Source organism: Lathamus discolor, chromosome 1 (genome assembly GCF_037157495.1).
Source record: "Lathamus discolor isolate bLatDis1 chromosome 1, bLatDis1.hap1, whole genome shotgun sequence".
Taxonomy (NCBI): domain Eukaryota; kingdom Metazoa; phylum Chordata; class Aves; order Psittaciformes; family Psittacidae; genus Lathamus; species Lathamus discolor.
The window spans coordinates 137,710,384-137,734,860 of record NC_088884.1 but is presented as its reverse complement, the minus strand read 5'-3'; the positions used below and the strand labels follow the sequence as shown (position 1 = coordinate 137,734,860).

The window sequence follows — 24,477 nt, the reverse complement described above, 5'->3', positions numbered from 1 at the left end:
CACTTCAGAATGGAGCCATAAGGAAAACTGGAACACCTATTTTTTTTTTTATTTTTAAAATGTTGAGCAGGGTAAGTTGAAAGATAGCAGAGATCCTTTTAAAATCTAGATCCTTATGAGTTCTGCTTGAGACAGAATGATAAAAGCAAGCAATTTTGCTATAGCAATACAGCTATTCTGGCAAAGACAAGAAATTATTCGTTACACTTGTAATACAAATCTTTAATTATTCAAATGCATAAAAATGTGTAAGGCAGTTTGAATAATAAAAGAACTTACTGAGATAGGGCAGAAAGCAGATCGTAATGCTTCATGGTTTCAGCCAAAGTATCAATAGCAGACTCTAACGTCAGAAGCAGTTCTATGACAAAACCCTGGGAAAAGCCACAGGTCATTATAAATGATGCAGTACGCAGCACATGGAAGATCACAGAAAATCTACTGGGTAGTAATATAAAAATACGAGATCAGTATCAATAGCTAATTTATTATTTTGTGCTTCAATTAGAACATAATTCTCATGAGACAGCTCAAATTAGCACTATAGCTTCAAGGTGGGGGAAATTACTGTATTTTTTCAAATATTCACAGAATTCATCCTGGTTTGCATTATTTCTAAGGATGAAGTCACTTAGACTGTCATTTTGTAATATTAAAATATCCACTTCTCCAGATGTACAATGACACTAAGTTGGATGATTTTTCACACTTCATCATGTTATTTTTCTTAATAAAAGAAAACCTAACCTATTTTTTATGTCTGATCTCAGGATTCTCTGACTATGAAAGAGAAGGTGATTTCAGGAAACAGCTGTATCAAAGCAAGTTCCTATTGCTATAAGAGAGAATGTGCACACTTCATCTTGTCATCATTTAATTTGATGAAAATTCAGAAAGTGCCATGATTTAAAACTCTTTTGATATTTGAAATATTTTTATTTAAAGATAAAGAGCAACTAAATAAAAAATGGTTTTAAATTCTCCTTTCATTCAAATAAACCTGAAAGTATCACATTTAGGCAGACTTTCTACTACAGTGGGGGGAAAAATTAAAATACCTGAGCTTCTTCTCCTGCATCTCCAACAGTTTCTACTAGTCTGGAAAGAACATCAGAAAGCGTAGATGCAGTAAGTGGCTGCTTCAGAGCCCTGAAAATCTGAAAGGATCTCCCAGCATAATGTCGAGAGGAGCATGAAAGCGCAGTTTGCAAAGCAACTTCACTGAGACGGTGTTCCAATTGAAATCCTCCTACGAAAGCAAATAAATGCTCAAGCGACACAATGCATCACAAAAAAATCCTCAAAACCACTTGAATTTAAGAGTATATTACTAAAGTCATTTTCTCAAGGAATATTACTTTCAAACATCCTTCTGGCATGTAAGCTTGTATTCCGTAATAGTAAACATTTTAAATACTTGAAGAGACAAAACATTTATGATTTTAATATTAAGCATCTATAATAAATTAATAAGATATTTTATGATCTTAAAAATATTTTCCAACATAATCGATTCTATGATTCCATGACCTAATTCTTAAAAGATTATACTTAAATCTGTCGCAATGGAAACATGAACCAAATGTGCAATACACAAAAAAAATCTATTATTTAAAAGCAGTAAGCGATGACCTACAGTGATCTTATAGATAACCTGTAAATTTACAGGCATTCAGAAAACTTATTTAGTTTGCAGACTTGGACATTCTATCATGCATTGACTGTTTTCTAACATACCTGAGCTAGACTGTTTAAATATAGATACCACATGCTTTAAAAAGACAGTTAACTGTTCAGCACTCTTTATATTAGGGTTCTTGGCTGAAACATCTTCATGGTTCCAAAGTGGGCCTCTTTTCCTAAAAATATAGAGTAAACAGAATATAAAACACAGTTTTGACATTAATATTATTTAAATGTTATTTTAATCTTAAAGTTAATTGCAAAATTAAGGTTAATTGCAAAAGAATCTACTATTTACTGCATAAAAGAAACTATTCAGAACTGCAGGCATAAATGGGGAAGAAGTCTGACAACTGCCCAGTATTACATAACGTTATGCAAGAAGTTAAGGTGCAAGGCAATATATTAGATCCAACTGAAATAACATTGTTAAGTTTAGGAAAAGGTGTTCTCTGTTAGATAATATTTAGTTATCTAATAACAAATCGGTACAACTAACACCATTACACACTTCTTAAAACAACCTCCTTTCTTCTCATTTTCTTCCCATCAATACACCATTCTAGGCTGATGTAAATTCTAGGTAATCAAAAGTTCTGAGAAACAGGTAGGATTTCAGATCTACAGAATATTAAAAGCTTTATGTAAACTATCATGCAAACTGCGCAAGTGTTGACAGTTTTACAGATGTTCTTTGCCACAGATTTCTGTTTCTGAATAGCCAGCTCTCTACTACGACATAATCCATGAACTCCACACAAATCTTGCAGCTCCCTAATCACTTTATGTATTCCAGCCCTAATCCTTTAGCTGGAAAAGGAAATTCTATAAACTGTGGAGCAAGCAAAAATAACAAACCTGCATAGAACATGGCAACAGGGTGACCAAAATTCTGTGAAACTGTTGGAAAGTTAAGAGTTGTTCATAGGTTGTATCACATTAAAACATTTCAGGACTAAACTGCCTCATACTGGTGATAAAAGAGGGACAAAACTGGACAACATGAGGCTAAGCAGTAAAAGCTTTGTCTTATTTCCACAAAACACATGGCTTGACAAAAGTGAATTGAAATCTTACCTTGAGGTAATAAATTCTATGAGAGTTTTCACTTTTTCATCCTGCTCTACTGAAATGTCAACCTCATTGAGGATTGTGGTGTGCAGATGAGAAATGGCAGCACTTGTATTTCCTAAACTGATGCTAGAAGAGGTAGAACTTGAACTAAGCCCTGAGTCTGTCATTGGGGAGGGCTGGTAATCAGGTATAAAATCATTAACACCTGCTGAAATAAAACCAAGATGATTATGCACTCTGAAGTTCACAATTAATACTAAATATGTAAAAAGAAAAAATAGCCCTAAAAAAAGGCAGTAGTTTAGCAAACATAATGAGAACAATTTAATGGATGCAGTAACTTCAATAAAATCAACAAGCCCAATATATACAAAGTCTTCACATGACTGGAACCTTAAATAAGGAACTACTAGATCCGTTTTTAAAACCACTGAATTATATTTGATTTTGTACTGGCAATAGGACAGCTCACTGGCTTCTGAGGCAGCTCATCTTCATAACTTGAAACAAATTAAATAATCTACTTCCTAAGTATTTTTTTTTTGTTAAAACTCAGTCCAGTGTAACTGACAGCACTTTAAATCAGTGAACATCAACTATTAGCTAATGAATCAACTCTAAGCAGAGCCCCTCTGTGCAACATTTCTCTGAAGTTAGCTTAATCCTGCTGCTGTAAAATCTTTCTCTCCTTGTGAAGAATCATGTGGCAATAAAATACAACTGCAGTAACCCCTCACATTACACCTCTATCTATCTAAGATGTGCTGGGAGAAAGTAAACAGGCTGAGAAAAGTTGATCATGAACCTTTGTCAGTAACAGCTGCTCATAAGCTTGAGACTCCCTGACATCTACCACGAATTTTCCCTCTACAGAGGCACAGGGTTTAGACTGGGTATCAGCTGGTTCAAGTATAATTAACATCAGCTTTTCTGAACTTGTGGCAGGCATGCACACCTGTAATCACTTTACCTTAATCATGAGCTGGAAATGTTTGATGCTGATCTTATTCTAGTTTTTATCAGATATTTCTGTTATAATAATAGCAAAATACCGTGTCATGTTTAGACCATTTACCCAAAACTGTAAAGATTAGGAACGGAATAGTTTGTATAGGTCACCATACACGTGCACCATGAAGTTTTGCGAATTGGTCTACATGAAAGAATCCTTCCATTATGCTCGTTTTTTAATTCCTCATTGCTATGAGTATCAAACTCACACAACAGATTTTTTGTTAAGTGACAAAACTACTTTTGATGTGAACAAAACCAGTTTGCTTAGCAATATGCTGCCACCTACTGAAATAACATGGAATACTAGATTTTAAAAAATTAACTATTTCATATTTCTTTAGAAACCACAATAGGCTCACACCATCAAAATTTTCCTTTCATAAAGAGATACACAGAAAAGATATGGTTTCCCCTATAATTACAATATCGTAATGTTACAGTGAACATTAAAAGGTAATATCTCAGAAGAGTATTCTGGCAGCCTATGAACAATGCAATTACAGATGACAAAAGTCAGAAATCTAAAGGTGCTATAAACAAGTAAGAGATGTATCTTCTGGGGTTTTATTTTCAAGGGCATCATAAAAGCTGCTTTATTGCAGAGCCAAAACACAGAGCTCTCTCTGTGGTTTCCACTACTATTTAGTCATTTAACTGGGCTCCCTATTCCAATGACATGGCACAAAGTGCTAATGTGAACCATATTCTATTTGACTTATATATAACCATGTAATTTTAACAAGCAACACTTAATCTAATGCATACCTGTGAAGGTATAATCTAAATGTGTGGTTTGCTTGACAGTAAGCACCCTGGACTCATTGAACTCTCTGTTTCTGAGCAGGACAGAAGCAACAGACTGGACATTAGTGCCAGATCCCATCACTATCAGCAGATGCAAAAGCAGTCGTTTACAATGCTCATAGACTTCGGGGTGACAGTGGTCAAAACCTAACACAAAAGGAGAATGGAAAAGCTTTATTACATTCCAAAGTCATGCTGAATAAATGATTTAAGAAATAGCAGTACTCGAATTGCAAAACAGAAGCATACAGTTTTACAAACATTAATAGATTCTCTTGTTTCTCAAACAGCAGTAGGAACTTGATCTGTGCTCTGTACGAAAATCGCTACACAGAGAAAGAAACAAATTGAATTTGTGTCTTCTACAAAAGGTAAACGTGACTCCAACAGAAAAATGCCTTCAAACAACTCAAAAAACCTCTTCACTATATTCATATTACTCAAGCTGAAAGATAGTTGAATTCTTTAAAATCTTGTAAATATTAACAATGCGGTTTCAATACAATGGCAAATATTCATTTAAGTGTGGAAAAGAACAGCTACATAAATAGCTACAACTCCTAAATTACTAGACATATTTCTGTAAGAACTTAAGTTACCTATAAAAATTGCATGAAGCAGAAGATGCAAGTATCCTCCCCATTCCACCTTTACACTGTGGTCAACTATCAAGTCAGTCAAAAGGATCACTGCTATATTGCATCTAAAAGACAAAAAAATTACTTGTTAGAAGAATTTAACATGAACTTTATGAAGAGCTCCAAAGAGCTTAATATGCTGCTAGTCAGTATTAATTCTTGATATATAATCATCCACAAAGTTGTATTATAAAGGAAAAGAAGAATGCTTGCAATGAGGATAGACAAACTTCAGTCCTCCAACTGAAAAGGCTGAGAAATCTTAAACTGTTAGGCCTATGAGTAAAACTGCAGAAAACAAAGGTACTATCTACTCTTTTTAAATCTACTGCATTTTAATTACTGTATTTGTGCAACACAAATTAAAATAATGAATTGCCATCAGCACTGTTAAGAGTTACCTGTGAAGAGACATGCCCGGAGGAGAGGTTTCAGGCAAGTAATCCACCAGTGGTGACCAGCAGCCTCCAGAAGGTGGAAAAGGCAGAGGCTCTCCTTGATTGTGCTCCATCACCTTCAACCGCCAGTTTGAATACAGAGGCATTGAATCACCTAACACAATAGATAAACCAGAAAAAAAGTTATAATATGCTTCTGTATTAGACAGTCTTCTAAAGTATTTTTAAATTCTTGAAACGCTGAGGTCTGGGAGGGTGGAGGAGGGGGGAACCAGCCATACACAGTAGTAGTTGGACACAGTTTTAAAAAGAAGCATAAGGATGATTCTACTAAAGCTAACAGAGTTTTGGGAAGATCATCACAACTCATTCCAGAGGATGAAAGAAGGAATGAAAGTGTATCATCTTCTTTGCACATCCTAGTGTAATCAAACATATTCTAGATTTCAACAGCAGCACTAAGAAGGAGGAATGTAAAAAAACCCTATTTTTTAATAAGTTTATGCAAAACCCATTAATATGCCTATTTCTTCACATTCCAAAACCTTCAGCCAAAGTATTAATTTGTGAAAATGTTGTTTCCTATCCACAGAAATATTCTGAAATTAAAGTATTACTTTTTTCCTCTTCATATGATCCTCCAGAGCTGCTGCTGTAGCGAGACTCTAGTCTGTGGTGCTGGCGGTTTAAGTTACTGTTCAACCCACTGTAGATGTCTAGATGTACGTAACTGTAGGAACAAATAAAGCAGCACTAGTAACCAGCATTCTGTGACAAAAAATAATCAGGGTCTCTTAGTAGAACTGAGCAAAACTAAGTGTTATGCAAAAATATTTCATCTTAGAAGGACAATCAACACGATGCCAAAGCATCTTAGCTGTGTAAGACACAACTTCTATAGCAATGCTAGGTAAGGGGATTCAAGGAGATAGTCCACTATAAATTACGCTTCTGTTAGTTCATTTTCATTAACATTCAAATATATTTAAATATTTGTTACCATTATACTTAAGTTGTTCTCACTCTTGAGCAAAATAATGAAATCCCTGTTCAATCTTGCACAAATATGTTACACAAATCTTTGAGGAGATACTTACTTCTCTTCAATACTGTCTTTTATATGTTTACTGTCAGGGTTGCCATCTGTGGGAGCTACCATTGTATTGCTACTGGAAGTGGTACCTGTGAATTATGGACAAAGAAAAAAATCAGGCAATAAGAAAAGCAGTTTTAAGCACTACATGATGATCCTTATTTATTTGCTCATGCCAAGAGCCCTAACCAGGTTTACACTACAGCAACTGGCACAAATACAAAATAAGCCACAGAAATTACTTCCACATTCAAGAAAAACTTGTTTAGACTAAAAGATTCTGAGCAGCTACTATAATTTCACTAACTGGAGAAAAAACCCAAAAGAATCCATTCCAGTGATCTCTGAGTCTTCAATGTGAATTAAGTAGAAGGGCTTGTTTTTGAAGCAGAGACCTGTTTTATTCTTTCCTGTATGTTATACCCGTAGTAATCTGTAAAACATAGTGGTATTTTGGTATGCAGTTAATTCAAACCACAAGCACATTAGTGATTAACACCTAACAGCCTGCAGTGAAGCTTGTATCAATTTCTTCTTAAGAGGAACTTGAAAGCCTCAAGCTGAACAGAAAACCACAAAGGGAAATGATTTTGTACCCTCCCGACAGAATTTGCCTCTCTCAATTACAGTATAGTGAAAGGGCTCCATAATTTTTCTTCATACTTTCCAAATACTTTCATGAACAAGTGCCAATGTATCCATTTTGTAATTCAGATAATCCCTATGTTATAGGTCCAGGCTGCTTCGTAACACTGACAGCTTTGCAGCACAAAAGCTAAGTCCTTGCTTAGATACCTTCCCATTCACGTCTTCTGTGGCTCATTTTGTAAGATGCTTCATCAAAACCAGACAGCTTTTCCACACTTCTCAGCATATGCTTGGACTGAAGAATGAGGTAGACACTTTTTATATTTTTAGAGGTTTTTCAGTTTTGGGGTTATTTTTTATGATTCAGCTATTATTAATTGTTAATTATTTCTAAATAAATTCTCCTAAGGGTACTTAAATCCTCTTAAATAAACTCCTATGGATGCATCTTGTGTCTACAACAGAACTTAAAACCTTAATTTATTTTTAGAAACAGAACATTGTACTCTAATACTTAAGGATGAACTTGAATATTATAACTGACTGATGACAGCATGTTTATCATTGACAATAATAAAAGTTATGAAATTCTCACCTGAAGTGACAGAGGGGATTTTGTAACTGGAAGTAATGCGGTAATATGGTGGATTATCCATATGGGTGACTCCTGAACTGACAGGATCTGTAAGCTGAAGTTCACTCACCAGCTCTTCTAGTAGCTGCATTGTTTTATCTCTACCCAAATAAACAATAACTTTCTTTACCTGCCATCAAAAAAAGTACATGTATATAAAACAGTATGTACATAAGATTTTTACTGCAGTAACTTGATTAAAAAAAAAAAAAAGAGGAGGAAAACAAGAGATTTGAATACCACAGTTTGTTAGAATTACTATCTACCTGCACTGCAAGTGAGGATACTTGAAACTTACCCTAGTTCTAAAAGCAAACAAAACTGCTTTCACAGCCATCAACAGCAGGAAGCATCAGAAACATATCACAAGAGTAAGGTAAGTCTCCTGAGTTCAGTGAGTTATTCAAGTAGCAGCAGGTTTTCTTATGAAGGCTTTAGCAACATCTGAGATCAACACTGGAGGAAACGTATTCTGATATGATTTATTTTTGATACTTCACAGTTGTGTCTACACTACTACTTCTCCAGCAGGTATCATTTTTCCTCATGCTATTCTGCAGTGCTCTCACACATGCACTGATGGAAAACTGATTTTGATTGGGCTTGGGGTGTGGTGTTTGGTTTTTTTTGTTTAATACTTGGTCATGCAAGAATAATTACACTGGCCCTATATGGTGTGACAGGTGCTTTATTTTAGCCTGTCTGCTTTTTAAGACTATCCTAAATTACAGTATGGGAAAAAAATGTTTAATTCCCAAAAAGCTCAAGGCCTTTATATACTCTGATGAGAATAAACACCTAGCTATAGCAATATTTTATTGAGCATACAGTAATTGAGAAATCCCCACTACATAAGCAAATTAATCCTGGTCACTGCTAAGCAGTAGCAGATGCCTGCTAGTTACTGATTACTCTAGACATTAGCACATTCATATTTTGTCTCTTAACATTATATTGAGTCATCACTGCTCAATGATTCATTTCCATTCTTTTGAGAATGATAAGCAAGTGATCCAGGGCATCTGACTCATGGAATTATTTTGTCACCTTGTTCAAACTATGCACACAGAGATTTTGGGCTGCAGCATTAAACTAGGTTCCCTAATTTGAAATGAAGAAATGAAGCTCTTCTTAGAAAGAACTTAACAATATTATTAGCTTCTGATTGTTTACTTCATATCTAGGGTTTGGGTTTTTTTACTATTAGCAAAAGCTATAATAATTCTTTTATGAAAATATTACTTATGGAACTATCTTAATTCTACCTAATGAACAGAGACCGACAGTTGCAGCAGATTTGCATTTTATAATGGCAGGGAGTTGTTCAGTGTACACTAATGAAGTTAATGTAAATTTAGTGAGCTAGCTCTCCAGTTTGCTTTTTATGGCAAAAGGACAAAAATAAAAAAAGAAAAAAAAAAAAGCTAAGACAGATGCATACATTTTAGTAAGTCTTCTCCATTTTGTGCAATTTACTCATTAAATGAGGTCTATGGTCCACCCTGGGTTCTGACAACTTGTAAGACGGCTTGTGGACTGTTTCAGACTTACAATACTGAATAAATAGCAATAGTCAGTAAGTTGTCTCAAGGAAGCCTTACCTATCATTAAGGTGTGATATCATTTCTGGTTTATTTCCTTTCTCAAGCCCATTCCATGAATGCCCAGTTTAACTGAAAGTGATACTGAGATTTTGACACAGGTGTCCAAAGTAACTCAAACAGAAGAACTGAATTTGATTTTTTCATAGTATTTAGTGGTCATAAAATACAGGGTTGGAGATTTTGACAACAGAAATCCTGCCTCATTTTTTCTGTTTGGTCACCTTTGCTGCTAGACACACAACTCATTTTTTAAATATCAACAGCACTAAGGAGAGATGTATCCCATACTCACGTAAGGCAAAAGGCTGGGTTCACTGTTCACTCCACAGATACTGATCAAGAAGTGCAAAATTATTTTCAGATTCTTGGGCCAGCTGTCTGCCAAAGTAGTCCAGACATTTTCTATCTCTGACCAAGCCACTTCATCACCATACTAGAAAACAAAATAAATATCTCTCCTGAAAATTCCAGTAGAAAACACTGTATTTGAAAGTGATCTGAACTGAGCACGTGGGGCAGGTTCTAAAAAAAGGAAACACAAATCCTGTAGGAAGCTGTTGCCTTTTACGTTCCAGAATGAAGCTTTCACATAAATTCATTTTTATAAACACATTCTGGAAATAACAGTTTCTTTTACAGGTGTAAACAGACAAAAATATATCTGAACATATATATACACATATATTTTATCTATATAAGAGATATATTTTTATACATTATATAAATACACATTTTTATTTCTACGTGGATTTATTTCTAATTTTATATATTTATTTACACTAAAAAAAAAAGGGGGGGGGCAGCTATCTAAACTTAGCAGAGACGCACTTTCCCAGTTGCTTACAATCCTGAATAAAATTCCATGGATCACAGGCTGCCAAGAGTTTTTAATCTGTAGCTTAAAACATGACCTCTCATCAGTAAGATGCAAAGACACGAAGAATTGGCAGGAGCACTGCATGTGACCAACACTTTTTCTCTGTTGGAAGGGGCTATCACAGGAAGGAGAAGTCTATCAGACTTTGGCAACAAGACTGGTTCCAAAACTCTACTTGCAGATCTAAGGTATATAGGTGACTTGGTACTATCTATCCAGCTAGATATCTATATTCCCAAACAACAGTCATATACTGTTACTATAAACAGCAATTACTATAACACGTATATTACGTATTATTAATTTGTTTTAGTAGTTCAAAACTATATGGCACAGTTTGGGTATACATCAACAACTCCACAAATATGAATAGTAACTCTTGAAAGTTTGATAACACAGTATCTCTGAATTTCCTTGCACCCTAAACACAATAATCCAGTGGAACAAGATGAAGCACTTAAGTAATTAGTTTTACCTTTGCAGTCATATACATCAGATTGTTCAGAACCATAGCTGTAGCCTGTGGTGACCCCCAGCCTTCTCCTCTTAGCCATCGTCTACTGTTCACCATTATTTCCCTGTCTTTCAAAGAATCTTCTTCATCTTCATCTTGCCGACGAACAGTTGGCAAAGGTTTCAAGTCTACCAACTCAATATTGTTCATCCATGGCAGAAGATAATGCAGCATCACCTGTCTCCCAGCTGGGTGAGCCGTTTGGATTCTCTGACTTACTTCTGTGATACAAAAAATAGGTACATGCATGAACTGCAAATCAGTAATGAGAACTGTTTTGGTAAGAACAACCATACACTCAAAAGACCGTACTGATATAAAGTAATGCTGACACAGACATATTTTTTGTTTAGCTGACTAGCACTATTTCATAATGATAAAGGCTGCAGTCTGCAACAGAATTAACTGAAGACACTGCTAATAGACAGTATGCTGAAGAAACAGTATTAGTATATGCATCCATATATATTCCTCTAACTGGAGGAGGGAATTAAAAAACTAGAGCATGTGAAAATATCAACTTTACCAAAAAGGCATTTAAAAATGTTTTCTTCCTCATATTAGTCCTAGTTTGGTTTTTTTTAATTGATGTGAGAGGCCATTATTCTGCAATTGTTTAAAATTGCCATGAAATAATATTTCTAAGCAATCTACAGTAAATAAGAAAACAGTGAAAAGAATAATAGAAGAGTAACTTTTAAACCAGTTGCAAATTATTTCTCTAACAAGATTTTTCATGGCTATCAGAAAGTCCGTAAAAGTATCTTTGATTCATGTTGTTTCCTCTTGAACATATTTCAAACACAATTAAACAAAAGTTGTCACTCAGTAAATCCCATCTTCTACATTTATTATGATTTATTTATAAATAAATTATTTATTTATTCTGCTGCCCTGATTTTAGTGAATTACATACAAATTAATTATTGAAAAATTAGAATTACACATTTTGCACAACACTGTTGACCCAATAAAGGTTTTTTGTTGTTTGGGTTTTTTTAAACCATACCTGAGAAGATAGCCAGTGTTAGCTCAGGGTAAGTCCTTGCTAATTCTTCTGACAGTTGATAATATGACACAGAATACAGATGTGGTAGAGGAGAAGGCTGACTCAAAACCCCATCTGTCCGCTGAACTTCCAGTTTGTGAGCATAACGGAACATCTTTGGTTCCAAGATCTACAGAAGTAATGTTCAGAATTTGAAGCTAAGTACAGAGCTACAATGGAAATCTTTGTATAAAATCACCTTTCAAATTCATGCACCTACTGTCATTTAATGCTTCCTATCTATGCAGATCTCCATACACCTACAGTATTTAGCAACACTGTGGTAATTTTACGGAAGATTAGCTAAGACTCAATCTACTTGATGAGTTTCCAGCAATAAATTTCAGAAATCTGCTTTTATAAAATACCATATTAAATTTCTCTATAAGAAAATGTGAAATATTACTGAACTCTTGTCCTTCCAAACAGTATCAATTTCTGCTAATCTATGAGACATGGATAGGAGCAATGTAATCTCTGACATAGCAGAGATGCAGCTGGAGGCTAAATGAGTAAGATACTTTAAAGTCTGTTTTGGCTGATCTTAAGCAATGGTGTTCACTTGAGAAGAAAGACAGTGCTGAACAGGAGGGTGGTGAGTGCTGATATACCAACAAGGGTGTGACTAGTGGGCACTTTACTGTTGAATTTAGCTGACAACAAAAACCTTTTCAAAAACCTCCAAACCTTGTGGTCTGAGCCACAAGCAGCACCGATTCATTTACTTCCATTTAAACACTAATGCTGCCTGTAAGATTAAGCTTACCTCTAAATGACCTCAGAAAGAAATAGACAAAAGTAAATTAAATGGCTAACAAGATTTTCACTATCATCTCTCCACAGACAAATGAAAAAATGTTTGGTATTAATGCAAAAATCAGAAAACTGACTGCTGTTCCAGTAAACACAGGCACAGGAAACAAATACGCTTCTCTCTGAGGTGCTTTTGGACAAATGGAGCTATGTACCACTTTGTTTCAGGGCCAAACCAGAAGAACCTTGATTTCAGTTCTGTCTCTTGAAAAAGCAGGTATTATGGTATTATACAAGTCTCAAGTCCTTCATTCCTGAAAACAGACACACTTCCACTGAAGTCTACCTGTGCCAGGTAAGGACCTGGCCTAACTAAATATTAAAATACAGAAGGAAAAAATAATACACGCTGTATTTCATTACTGAAAGGACAAACAAATAGTAACAGGTTGTTGGGGATTTTTTTTTAAATGCACAAGACAATTCTTATTTTAAATGAAAAAGAAAAGTCAAAATTAGTTTACAAACCTGTAATAGTTGCATAGCAACTTCATAGATAGCCCTAGTAGAATCAGCTGCTTTAAATAATATCAGATTCAGGAGGGTCACTGTATCACACTGGTAATCCCTAGGGAAAAATTGGAAGTGTGAAATAAGTAAAATCACATTTGGCTTTTTAAAATTTGAATTTATTAGAAGTTTCTACTGGGGATATGGTATGGGATATCAGAATTTTTTAAGAAGTTTCTTTAGTAACACATACACGCAAATAGGAGAGAACTTTTCTCTTTAGGGCAGAAAAAACCCCACAGTTCTACAAGAAAACAGTCTTTGAAATACAAAGTTTAAAGTTCTAGAAAAACGTTATAGTACCTGTTTTGGAACACACTGGCTATGGCTTTAAAACAGCCAGCTGCTACCCGCTTGGAACCTGTGTAACACCGGTCTACGGCCCAGTACATGAGGTTACTCTGGTCAGGGTTGAGTTCCAAGAGCAGCATGACTGCCTCACAGCCTAGCTGGTGAACCTGCATTCCAGAAGAGAACCAATATATATTTATAAATATAGAAAAAAAGACCAACTTTCAAAAATGGCATAAAATAGGCAAATAAATATTTAATTTTAAAAGCAAAAGAAATGCAATATGCAAAATCTGTTCCATCTAAAACCAATGAGACCACAGCTGAAAATAACAACAGGTAATTGTATCAAAGTGTTTTACGTTCAACTTGCTCACACAGTCATAAACTAGCAAATAAGTGGCTTCGCAAATAAGTGAAGCAAATAACTAGACAGCTCTAGTGACTTTTTCTTCCTCATTTCCAAGGCTACCTTGAGCTATTTACTATTTTTACTACAAGCTGAACACTGACCTGAGAGCATCAAACACAAAAAAGCACTTAAACATACACAGGAATTCCAATGGGATAGAAGGGATAGATCTACGTGAAGGTTTGCATGTTCTCTTGAATCAAAGTAGCCCAATGGAACTGTATTTTATGTAGTCACAGTCAGAGGGCAATGGAGGCCCTATCTTTAAATCTGAAGCTTGCCTTGTTTAGATGTAAAGCCTGGTCTTCGTAACCCTACAGGAGCCCTGATGAACACGACATTCTTACAAGAGTTCATGTTCAAAATCCTGTCTCCTTTAAGTTTCTAAAAGATCTGCTAATTATTACAACTTAACCTAGCTGATTAGTTTATAAACAATACTCAATTTTTCACTCCTTGCCCTTTCCTTTTCCATTCCATTTTGTCCATTCTTAGACTGATTAGGGACTGCTTTCCTCAACAGGGTGAAACCAGGACAGTACAAAAATATGCACTACTAAACCAGCTTTGAGCTTAAGCTATCCTAAAGCTTTTAGGCCAATCTGACTACAAAAGTTGTTGAAGCAGATGTTGAAGGCACTGACAGTTGCAAATCAATGTTGACATTGCTTGTGTATTACCTTTTTATCTTGTGAATCCAAGATATTATCCAGCCATTTGTACAAATAGCCATCAGATGAAAGCCCAACGTTGTCTGCAACAGGGCCACAACACAGTACAGCAGACATAGCCTTTAGAAAGTAATTGAAAAACTACATTTTAATAACTCAGAGGAAGTGCTTTTACCAAAACCATTAAAATATAAGAAAACTTAACATCAATTAAGAGAGGAAGACCAAGGGTAACAAAAAACTGTTTAACATCTTATTCAATAAATTATCAAATTTTTCTCAACTCCCAAATACAAGAAACTGTCAATACTGAAATGCTGACATATGTAAGAGTTAATGTGCCAGTTTGATTGTTAATGTATTTTTACATAAAAGCTTTTATTCTTAGGCAACTAAGGACTGAAGTCACAGGGAACATTTAAAAGTAACTTCAAGAAATTCCCATAGCAAGTGTGATATAGTATGTAAAAAGCCAAACTGTCAAAAATACACATAAGGCAGAAGAAAAAAGGAACTAAGTCATGAATGGCAACAAGGACGTGAAAACCACATCCAGAGTCCAAATGTTAAATTTGCATTAAAAAAGTCAAAGTTACCATCTATTTCCAAAATTCAAAAGTACTAAAATACCTTTAATGCACAGTATTGGTGTCTGTTTATTCTCATGTTCCTATCACTGTATCTGTCCAGGGGAGTAAACATGATACTAAAAGGACCTGCCCAATGACTGAACAACATAAATAGACTGTGGCGTAGACTTTGCTGAGGAAAGACACTTCTCCTCTGGTGTACTGTAAGAAAAGCACACAGTTAAGACACATACCTATTGTCATCCTTTAAAATACAGTGTCTAAACCAGAAACAAACCCAAACAATTAATGTAAAAGAAAAAAATCAACGTAAAGACATATTATTACAACTTCATAATGTAGGTTTACTGTTGTCCTGGTTAATGCCACTATTGTACAAGAATAAATTATTTCTTAGTCTAGAGAATACAAGTGCACTGCCAACCACAAAGACTTTTTCTAAATTAGACAGTCGCTTGTACAGTTCCAAACAGTACCAAAAACCTCCCTTAAAAAATAATGCTAAAGTTACATTAAAATCTGATGGTGTAATTTTGTATTTTTTTTTAACACTCTGAAACTTCAGAAAAAAAATGGATTTTTCCTTAGGGTTGTGTTTCTTTGGGGAGGAGGGTTGGTAATGTAGTACAGAATAAATACAAGTCACCAGAATTTATTAAAACGTTTTTACATACCTGGAACATTTTGAATGATATTTGCCACTAAGGCACTAAAATGGCATCGGATATCTTTCAATGTATCAGAATCCTTTTCATTTTCTGCTTCTAGGAGTTGTCTTGTTAGATCAACATACTCAAGTAAAGTGTTGTTGAGGGAATGTGTTTCATTATCAAGGCCACCACTTGCACTTAAAAATAAAACAAAAAAAAGAACTTCACCAGTACGATAAATACATATAGTGATTTTTGAAATCAGTCCCTTTTTTTGTCTTTTTAAAAAATCCTACAACCTCACTGTTGCAAATATTTAATTAAAAGTAATTTCTTCAATCAGGCTCTATTTCAGATTAGATAAAAAGCTCTAGTGAAAACACACTAAGAATCAAGCCTCACTATCACAAGCCACTCATCATTCCACGGAATTATTTCTTATACTGGGGACAAGTATTGGCAATAATGAGGTGAAAGGGAGGGATCAGGAAGTCAGCAAAACGCCAAGTTTTATAAAACCATGTCTATTTAGCTATATACTAAAACTCACTGAAGAATTTTGCAGGTTTGTTTTACTGGGTCATAAGAATACTAGTGACTTAATTCAGAAACATAAACAACACATCTCATAAGTGCCGCCCCTACCTGTGACTAATGACACCAGCATCTGCCAACAGTTCAAATATTCGTACTAGTTGTACTCGTAAAATATCTCGACGCCTGCGCCGTTTCATGTTCTAGTCAACAGAGGAAACACAAAATTAAATTAAGCAGAGGAAAAACTAAGGATAAAATCAGAGTGGCATATAAAAGCATTACTGTATCTGTACTACAGCTAGCACTAATTGTCAGGGGTGCCAACCTTTCAAGATGAGCTACAAAACTTGCTAATAGTTTTAACAGAACAATGAACAAAATCTTTCCCAGTTGCCACTCCAAGTTACAATAGGTTTGCTATTACACATATTATCAAAAGTTTTTTATCAGTCTCCTGTAGCAAAGTGCAACATGTAAACCTGTGAAGTACAAATGCCAATCTTTCTACACATTTTGAAAGAGGCGATTCTTCCCCTCACACCACCCTGGTGAGACCCCACCTGGAGTTACGTGCTAGCTCTGGAGCCCTCGGAACAGGAAAGACATGGACTTATTGAAGCAAGTCCAAAGGAGGGCCACAAAAAATTATCAGAGGCTGAAGCACATCTCCTATGAAGACAGGCTTGAGAGACTTGAGGTTGTTCATCCTGGAGAAGAAAAGGCTCCAGGGAGACCTTACCTCCCCAGTCTTTCAGTAGTTAAACAGGGCTTGTAAGACAGATTGGGAAAAATATTCTATCAGGGCTCATTGCAATAGGACAAGGGATAATGTTTTTAACCTAAAAGAGGGGAGATTCAGGCTAGACATAAGGATGAATTTTTTTACAATGAGGGTGGTGAAACACTGGCACAGTTTGTCCCAGGAGGTGGTAGGTGCCCCATCTGTGGAAACCTTCAAGGACAGACTGGCTAGGGGCTCTGAGAAACATCATCTACCTGAAGGCGTCCCTGCCCACTGCAGGGGGGATTGGACTACACGGCCTTTAAAGGTCCCTTCCAACCCAAACTGTTCTATGACCTGCATATAAGACTGCCAAAACACATTACAGACCAGTAACATTTTGAAAGAGAAGTATGTTCCTTCCCATCATCTGTATTTAATTACAAATTTGTTACTAATAAGAATATTACAGTTACTACAAAAAATAATGAGCAATCACCTCTGAATTTGTGTTTGTGGAGATTATTATTTCTCTGAACACCTACTAAGGCTTCTAAACCTTGCTGTAAAACATGCCCTCCATCAAGAAAATTTTTACTCAGAGCAGTCAATCAAGTGAGTTTCCAGCCTTTTTCATTACAAAAACAGTCCAACAAAACCAACCAAAACCAAACCAAATCAAAAAACCAAACATTCTCTCCATCCACAAAACCATAAAAAAAGACCCAGAATTTGACAAACAGTATTCAATTTCATGTCTTAACTGCTACTAATTGTGGGCATGTTACTGATGATATAATGAAGTAACAACTGTGTAAAGCTGCTCTAAGGTAAAAAGAAAAGGTTACACTAATTTTTATTGTTTTTTAAACAAAACCTCTGATATAGAACTCAAAACAAACACAAAGCTCTGTAAACACCTCACAATCATTTAAAGCAGTAGCATCTCACCTTTTTATCTGGTATAGTGACAGATTTTAGGTGCAGAAATTAAAGAATACAACATTTCTCTACTACCTTTCGTGGGAAGATATTTAAAACTGTGTACTGAATACAGTGGAAAATATCTAATTACCTCTGGCCTTCTTTCAAGTGCTTCCTTAATTATAGGATGTAATTCTTCTATTAGTTCCCTGAATTAAAAGAATAAAAAGAATAAAAACAACTGTTAAATTCACATCTCAACTGAAAGATGTTTCATAGCAACTAGTATTACAATATAAGTTAAAACACCCTCAGGTTTTCTTTCTTTACCTGTAGCTTTCTGAAATAAATCAGCATTTAAAGAGATATTGCCTAGAAAGCTATTTTCCCAATTTAAAGACAGATGACTAAACAAATGTCTCTAATTACCACTAAATTTGCATTCACCAAGCATTATGGCATATTTCTATCACAAATGATTTCATGTATTTTCATAGGCAGGGTTTAACAAAGCCTTATGGTACAAACAGATACCCTTAGGAAAAAAAATGTTGGCAGCTTATCATACACTGCTCTGAGTTGTCATGATGCATTTAGTTGTTGATAAAGACTGTTTTTTTTAGGCAAATAATGCTATGCTGACAGAAATAAGACTAGTCTCTATGAAAACTGAAAAGCAACATGAGTTCATGTGGTGGTTACATTCCCTATTTGTTCTGAAGCTCCACAGTCTTTCTTACTACTCAGTTCCCTCTGCCAAACTAAGACTGCCTTACAACTCCAAAAAGGGGACAAGGAAAAGTGATCAGTAGTATGAATCTATGCAGACAAAATACTGAGGTAAAAATATACTATTTTTACTTAAATATTTGTTAACAAAGTAACTACCACCTCCACTTTAGATTGGGAAGGTGATACATTTCTCTACTTCCTGTGCTACTGTAACTCAGGCATATCAAAAGCATACACTGCTCAAGTTTTCATAGTAAATGACTGACTCCTCTGCTACATCATTCAAAGGTTCACCTTCAGAGAATGGGTCTAAGTGACCAGAAAGCTGCACAAACTTTTGTGCTGTGCTCAATTGCCAGAGACTTACGCATGGTTAGGGATTGTTTTATGCTTCCTTCCAAACACAGGAAACAATACGGAGGAAGCTTTTTTTTGTGCTAAAACACAGTACAGGGTTAGCTTCCAATGGAGAGCAAGAGACACCTAGACAAGTTCATGAAAGTGTAATGATCAGAAACAGAAAACAAAGGATTTTTCTGGCAAGTTTAAGAGAACTGCATATACATAACTAGCTCTCAAGGAAAAAATAACAGGGTGAGAAGAGCAGTGCTTAATAAACAAAATTAAAACAATGAATCAGCACAGAGCTGCAATGGTGAAGGGTGGGATACCATTAGCATCTGGTGTGAGTACGCACACTAGACAGAGGAAAAAAGCTGGTCATCAGAAACATAAAATTCAGAACAAAGAAATCAGAGGACTGATGACAGTAAGATTTGTTGTTGTTTGCTGAACAAATTATTTCTAATTTAGAAAACAAAGATTTCTGGTGAAATCCTTTCTGAAAGCATTTTCTAGACTTGTAGAGCACAATTATGATTTAAACTCTTCAGCAGATCTTCAGGGTCATGGGACAAAGTTTATTTACTTCTGGTAGGAGAGTAAAGTCAGATATGACATAAAATTATTAGATTATCAAAAGATTAAACCAGAATACTGTAACTGAGGACTTGACATTATTGTTTCAAATCCATCTTCGGTTCCTCATCTGCCATAATGTGGCACAGAAGTGACTGGAGAGAAGAAGCATCTAATTCAAAACCAAGAATGTTAGTGATCCCTGTTTTCTTCTACGGAAGCAAAGTTGGTTGCTATAGCGTGGTATAACTTCATAACTCTCCATTGTAAGAGGCTGGCTTCTGTCAGAGAACATCTGATGCTGGGGACTGGGCTTCCCAGGAAATCTTCTTCCCCTCGGATGTTCTCCCTCTTCATCCATCCTCCTTAGAGAGTTGTCAGTTGAGGAAAGCAACATAGAGATGCATTTTAAAACTCATGGCTTCCTGGCATAGAACTGTCTTTTCACCTCAGTGGATTTGTAATAGACATTGACAGTACAGTACATTAGGATCTGAAGAAAAGTAAATCTCAGCTGAGGTAGGAATGCCATGATAGCTAGATACACCATTTCGACTCCAACAATTATATAAAGACTTGTCACAGTAGAGTACCCAAAAGTTTTGGATTATGAGCTAAATCCAAGTATCTTGAACAAGATGTATAAAATTAAATTGACAGAACAAGTGAATTGGCACAGATTTAATTCTGCTACATGAGAACGTAGCCACCAGCACTCAAACTAATCCACTAATCCATATGGACTTCTCATTGGTACAAACGCATGAGAAAGGTGTATGAGTTATGAAGTTACAGGAAGTTTATGCAGGAAAAGAAAAGAAAGAAAACATGGAAAGGGGTGCACCATGGATTTCAGAAGCTCCAGCACTCATCAGAACACAATTGTAACTGGGTTTTTTTCAGCTTGATCCAAATATCTATTTTTAGAATATAGTTGCCATGAAACTCCTATACACAAAGAGCTCAAAACCGTATGCTTGTTGCCAATACCAATATGGAGGGTTCAGTAACTCTTACCAACATGATTATAATTAATATTTCAAATGTTAATCATCCATACAGACTGTTCTTTCATATAAAGCCAGCCTTTAATATCAACAAAACGCAGCTATTTATTTTATTTCACCTACCTTCTTTTTCTTTATGCAGACATGAGCTCTACATAAAATTATTTCAACCTCTAACAATCTTTATCACACCACTAAATGGTAGAAAAGACAATGGTAATCACTTTTCATAGCTTTTTTTCTTAAATGAAAAAAACCCAAACCTTTTTATCTTAGCTCTGATCTCCCACTTTGTAATCAATTAGCATAAAAACAGATGAAACACAACAGTTACCTAAAAGCTCCTGGGTTGGTCCTGCCAAGTCCCAGCACAAGGGATTCTGTAATTTCCATGCTCTCAGAGCGCATCATTGGAACTATGTGCTTAAACAGGGAGGAAGGGGATGGAATGCCAATGATCTAAGAAGAAAACAAGGATAAAGCATAATGAAGCAGTTACCAAACAATCAAGTGGTGTGACATTAAAACATGCTGTAAATTTAGAGCCTTCTCACACTGATCAGTGAATTAAAAAATTTCATTTTTATAATTTTATTTTTGACATGGAGAAAGACTTTCTGAAACAGTAAAGTAGTATTAACTATTTCTCCATTCCTTGTGTAAATGAATTTTCATTGTCAGATGACAATGAATGGATAAACAGATGCTTTGCCTGTTAAGTGTATCTGCCCTCATTAGGGACGGGGAGCAGACTTATGGAGTTCAACTCCTTAGACTCCATTGTGGCTCTGAAAAAGAACAAGGCTGAATTTCAGGCTACACTTTCTTAGATTTAGGGAAAGGATCTCAGTAACAAACAAGTTGGGTAGGCTGCTTCTGCAAAAATCTGCCGCACAGTTCATGAGTTATCTTCATCTCCACTGTACCTTCTACAGGAAGCCAAAAAGGAGAAAAACAAAAACAAGAAAAGAAGCCGGGGTGAGGGAGAAGAAAAACAAAAAATCTGCAGGTGATATGAAGCAAGGCAGACAGAAAACTGTCTGTGGTTGGGAAACCATAACAATATACATCATGCCTGAACAGGTAGATGTTTCAGTTTCTCAAATGAAAGGCTATTAGCTCAGAATTGCAGAAGTTTACTGATAGGAAAAAAACCAGCCCTTAATAGTAAATGAAACATTTCCTCATTACCACTAGATAAGACTTTGAGAACAGGTGAAGATTTTCATTACATGACTAGATTTTGCCTTAGAAACACATAAGCAGAAAAGCCTCTATAGTACAGATACAGCGAAGTGAACTAGAACACTATCCTAAACAAATGAAAGACAAATGTATTCCAAAACTTGTTTGCAGACAATTTATACCCGTTTCTAAGAAACATGATAGTTATTATAATCCTCAGTATTTCTACTTCAGTAACATGTAGACTTATTTACAATAAGCATTAGAAGAACATACTCTTGAATCAATGCTATAACCACTGTCGGGAGTAGACGCCAGCGTCTCAGGAGGGGAACATCTCACAGAGCCTGTGGAGGTGGAGGAGTTTGAAGAAGACGCTGCACTGCAGCAAAGAATCAGGTAGTTTCTCCAGAGCCCAATGTAGGAGTCACTGCTTGTAGTAGTATTCACTTTCTTTGCATTGATAGGGCTGCTATTAAAAAAAAAACCAACCATAAATAAAAAGCTCAGAATAGTAAATAAAGCTTACCAGTTCCACTTTGGTTTTCTACTGAATTTATTTTTCAATATGTATATGCCAATGCTTCCAAAACTGGTAACATGGTAAACTCTGAACAGTTCAGAATAGTCCTGTACCTCAATAACATATGCTTTTATAGTCAAATCTGTTGAACTACAATACGGTCTAAGTAATAAAATAATTAATCTTCAAAACAGGTTAAGTTTTCTTTCCCGCGTTAGAACTACGTTAATTTTTTGTTATATAAAGTTCAGTTCAACTCACAGAACATACTAGCAGTCCATACATCACCTCACTGAAACATAATGATGTTACAATAGTGATAAATCTTTAAAGAATACTTAAATAATATATTGTATTTACTTTAGAAATTAACTTACTTTATATCCACTTGTGGAGACAGCAGTTGGAGTCTGGTATACGCAAACGTCCAAGCATAGCTTACAGCTGTTGGGCAGTGTTTTGGAAGATTTTCCTGTTTCATAAAACTTGACAGGCTTATAATCCATGGATCTTGGCCTTGAGTCACATGTGCAAATATCCATATATGTGATGGACTGATCACATCAAACTGGTGGCTGATGGGGGAGGAATTCCAGTCAGCCAGAGTCTGTAAATCTATTGAACTGGGACAGTACAGTAAAGTTGTCTGTGTGCATAAAAAAAGATAACATAGCAATATTTAGTATCTATGTATATTAAGTAACTATCTTTTCACTGTTAAATACCTAATACAGTATCAGTGTCAAAATCACATTTGGAATAAATGAAACACATTACTTAATTTATGTGTTGGGGTTTTTTTAAGTTCCTAATGTGGACATGGTGTCCGCAAAAATACATGGTGTTTGGGAAGGAACTGGATGTTAGGAAATAGTAAATTCCAAAAGAGGGCCCTTTCACTCCTGATGACTTAATTCTCTTTCAGAAGATTCTGGACTCTAAAAGCCTTACTAATGACCTCCACCTTGTTTCCTAAACCTAAAAGAGCTTTACCTTGATACTAAAGAGTTAGTAATAAATATATAAAAACAAAATTCAGTTGTTATTCATTGAAAGTTACAGCTTTCATCACAGATAAAAGACACGCTTCCTAGTAAGACACTGTATTGCTGCAGAAAAAAAGCAGTAGGCTTTCCTTTAAAGAATCTGTAATCTATGAGCAAGATGAGAAAAAACAGTTAGGGATATAGCTGTCTGTGTGTATATGGTGGTCATAATGACACACTATTGATCAGAAAGCATGTAATGGTGGGGTCAGCCTCACAACATTCCTTAAGTTTTTTGTTCTACTGTTTGTGTGGAGTTTTTAATTTTGTTTTGGTTGGTTTGTTTGTTTGCTTTCCCCTTTGCTCGGGTTGGTTTGTTTATGTGGTTTTTTTAAGGTGATAAATTGCCAATGAAGTTAGCCTGAACATAGTGATGCTGCATTTAAAATACATCCAATTTTTCTTTGCAGACTTACCTCATCTTACAACTAACTTTACATCAAACCTCTCCTACCTGGTCAGCCCCAGTGAGATGTATGAAACTCTCCAGGATAGTAGCACTCAGTCTGTCCATTACATCTATAGCCAACTCATCATCACTCTACAAAAGAAAATATGCAAAGCACAAAAAGCTCACAGTCAAGATAAAAGCAGTTTCCTTAAGCAGTCACAAAAATGAATCATCAGTTCTTACCTTAGAAATCTCTAAAACTGTGAACAAGGCCCTTATTTCTCTGAGAACACTGACAGCCAATCTCCTGGTGGCAGGCCTTGTGCTGCAAAGGATGACCAAAGCAAACCCTTCCACCACATGGAATACACTGGAATAAAGGGTCCTCTCCAGAGGAAGGGTATGGGCAGCCCCACTGGATACACCACGCTAAGAAAAAGATACAGAAGTTAAACAAATTAAGAAAAAAGTAAATACAATCAAGCTATTGCCCTTTTACTGGAGACAGCAGAATTCATCATAAGGTATTTAAATCTTGTTTGGCTACTAGTCAAATTTTGCAGTATTAGAAAGGCATAATACGAGCT

General features: G+C 35.6%; 1 protein-coding gene across 1 annotated transcript in view; it reads right to left on the bottom strand.

Annotated features, from left to right (window-relative positions):
- Positions 1-24,477, bottom strand: part of FRYL (FRY like transcription coactivator) — a 137,262-nt gene that overhangs the window by 37,469 nt on the left and 75,316 nt on the right. Inside the window, exons 20-44 of the mRNA XM_065697555.1 lie at positions 24,134-24,319; positions 23,954-24,040; positions 22,831-23,099; positions 22,207-22,402; positions 21,080-21,204; positions 18,240-18,297; positions 16,552-16,643; positions 15,931-16,103; positions 15,297-15,457; positions 14,676-14,786; positions 13,596-13,750; positions 13,251-13,350; positions 11,931-12,099; positions 10,883-11,142; positions 9,823-9,963; positions 7,888-8,056; positions 6,709-6,793; positions 6,229-6,341; positions 5,615-5,765; positions 5,175-5,278; positions 4,537-4,722; positions 2,761-2,965; positions 1,738-1,859; positions 1,059-1,249; positions 280-374 (exon numbers count right to left, since the gene is read on the bottom strand). Coding sequence (XP_065553627.1) covers positions 280-374; positions 1,059-1,249; positions 1,738-1,859; positions 2,761-2,965; positions 4,537-4,722; positions 5,175-5,278; positions 5,615-5,765; positions 6,229-6,341; positions 6,709-6,793; positions 7,888-8,056; positions 9,823-9,963; positions 10,883-11,142; positions 11,931-12,099; positions 13,251-13,350; positions 13,596-13,750; positions 14,676-14,786; positions 15,297-15,457; positions 15,931-16,103; positions 16,552-16,643; positions 18,240-18,297; positions 21,080-21,204; positions 22,207-22,402; positions 22,831-23,099; positions 23,954-24,040; positions 24,134-24,319 — 3,704 coding nt within the window. The remainder of the gene's footprint in view (positions 1-279; positions 375-1,058; positions 1,250-1,737; positions 1,860-2,760; positions 2,966-4,536; positions 4,723-5,174; positions 5,279-5,614; positions 5,766-6,228; positions 6,342-6,708; positions 6,794-7,887; positions 8,057-9,822; positions 9,964-10,882; positions 11,143-11,930; positions 12,100-13,250; positions 13,351-13,595; positions 13,751-14,675; positions 14,787-15,296; positions 15,458-15,930; positions 16,104-16,551; positions 16,644-18,239; positions 18,298-21,079; positions 21,205-22,206; positions 22,403-22,830; positions 23,100-23,953; positions 24,041-24,133; positions 24,320-24,477) is intronic.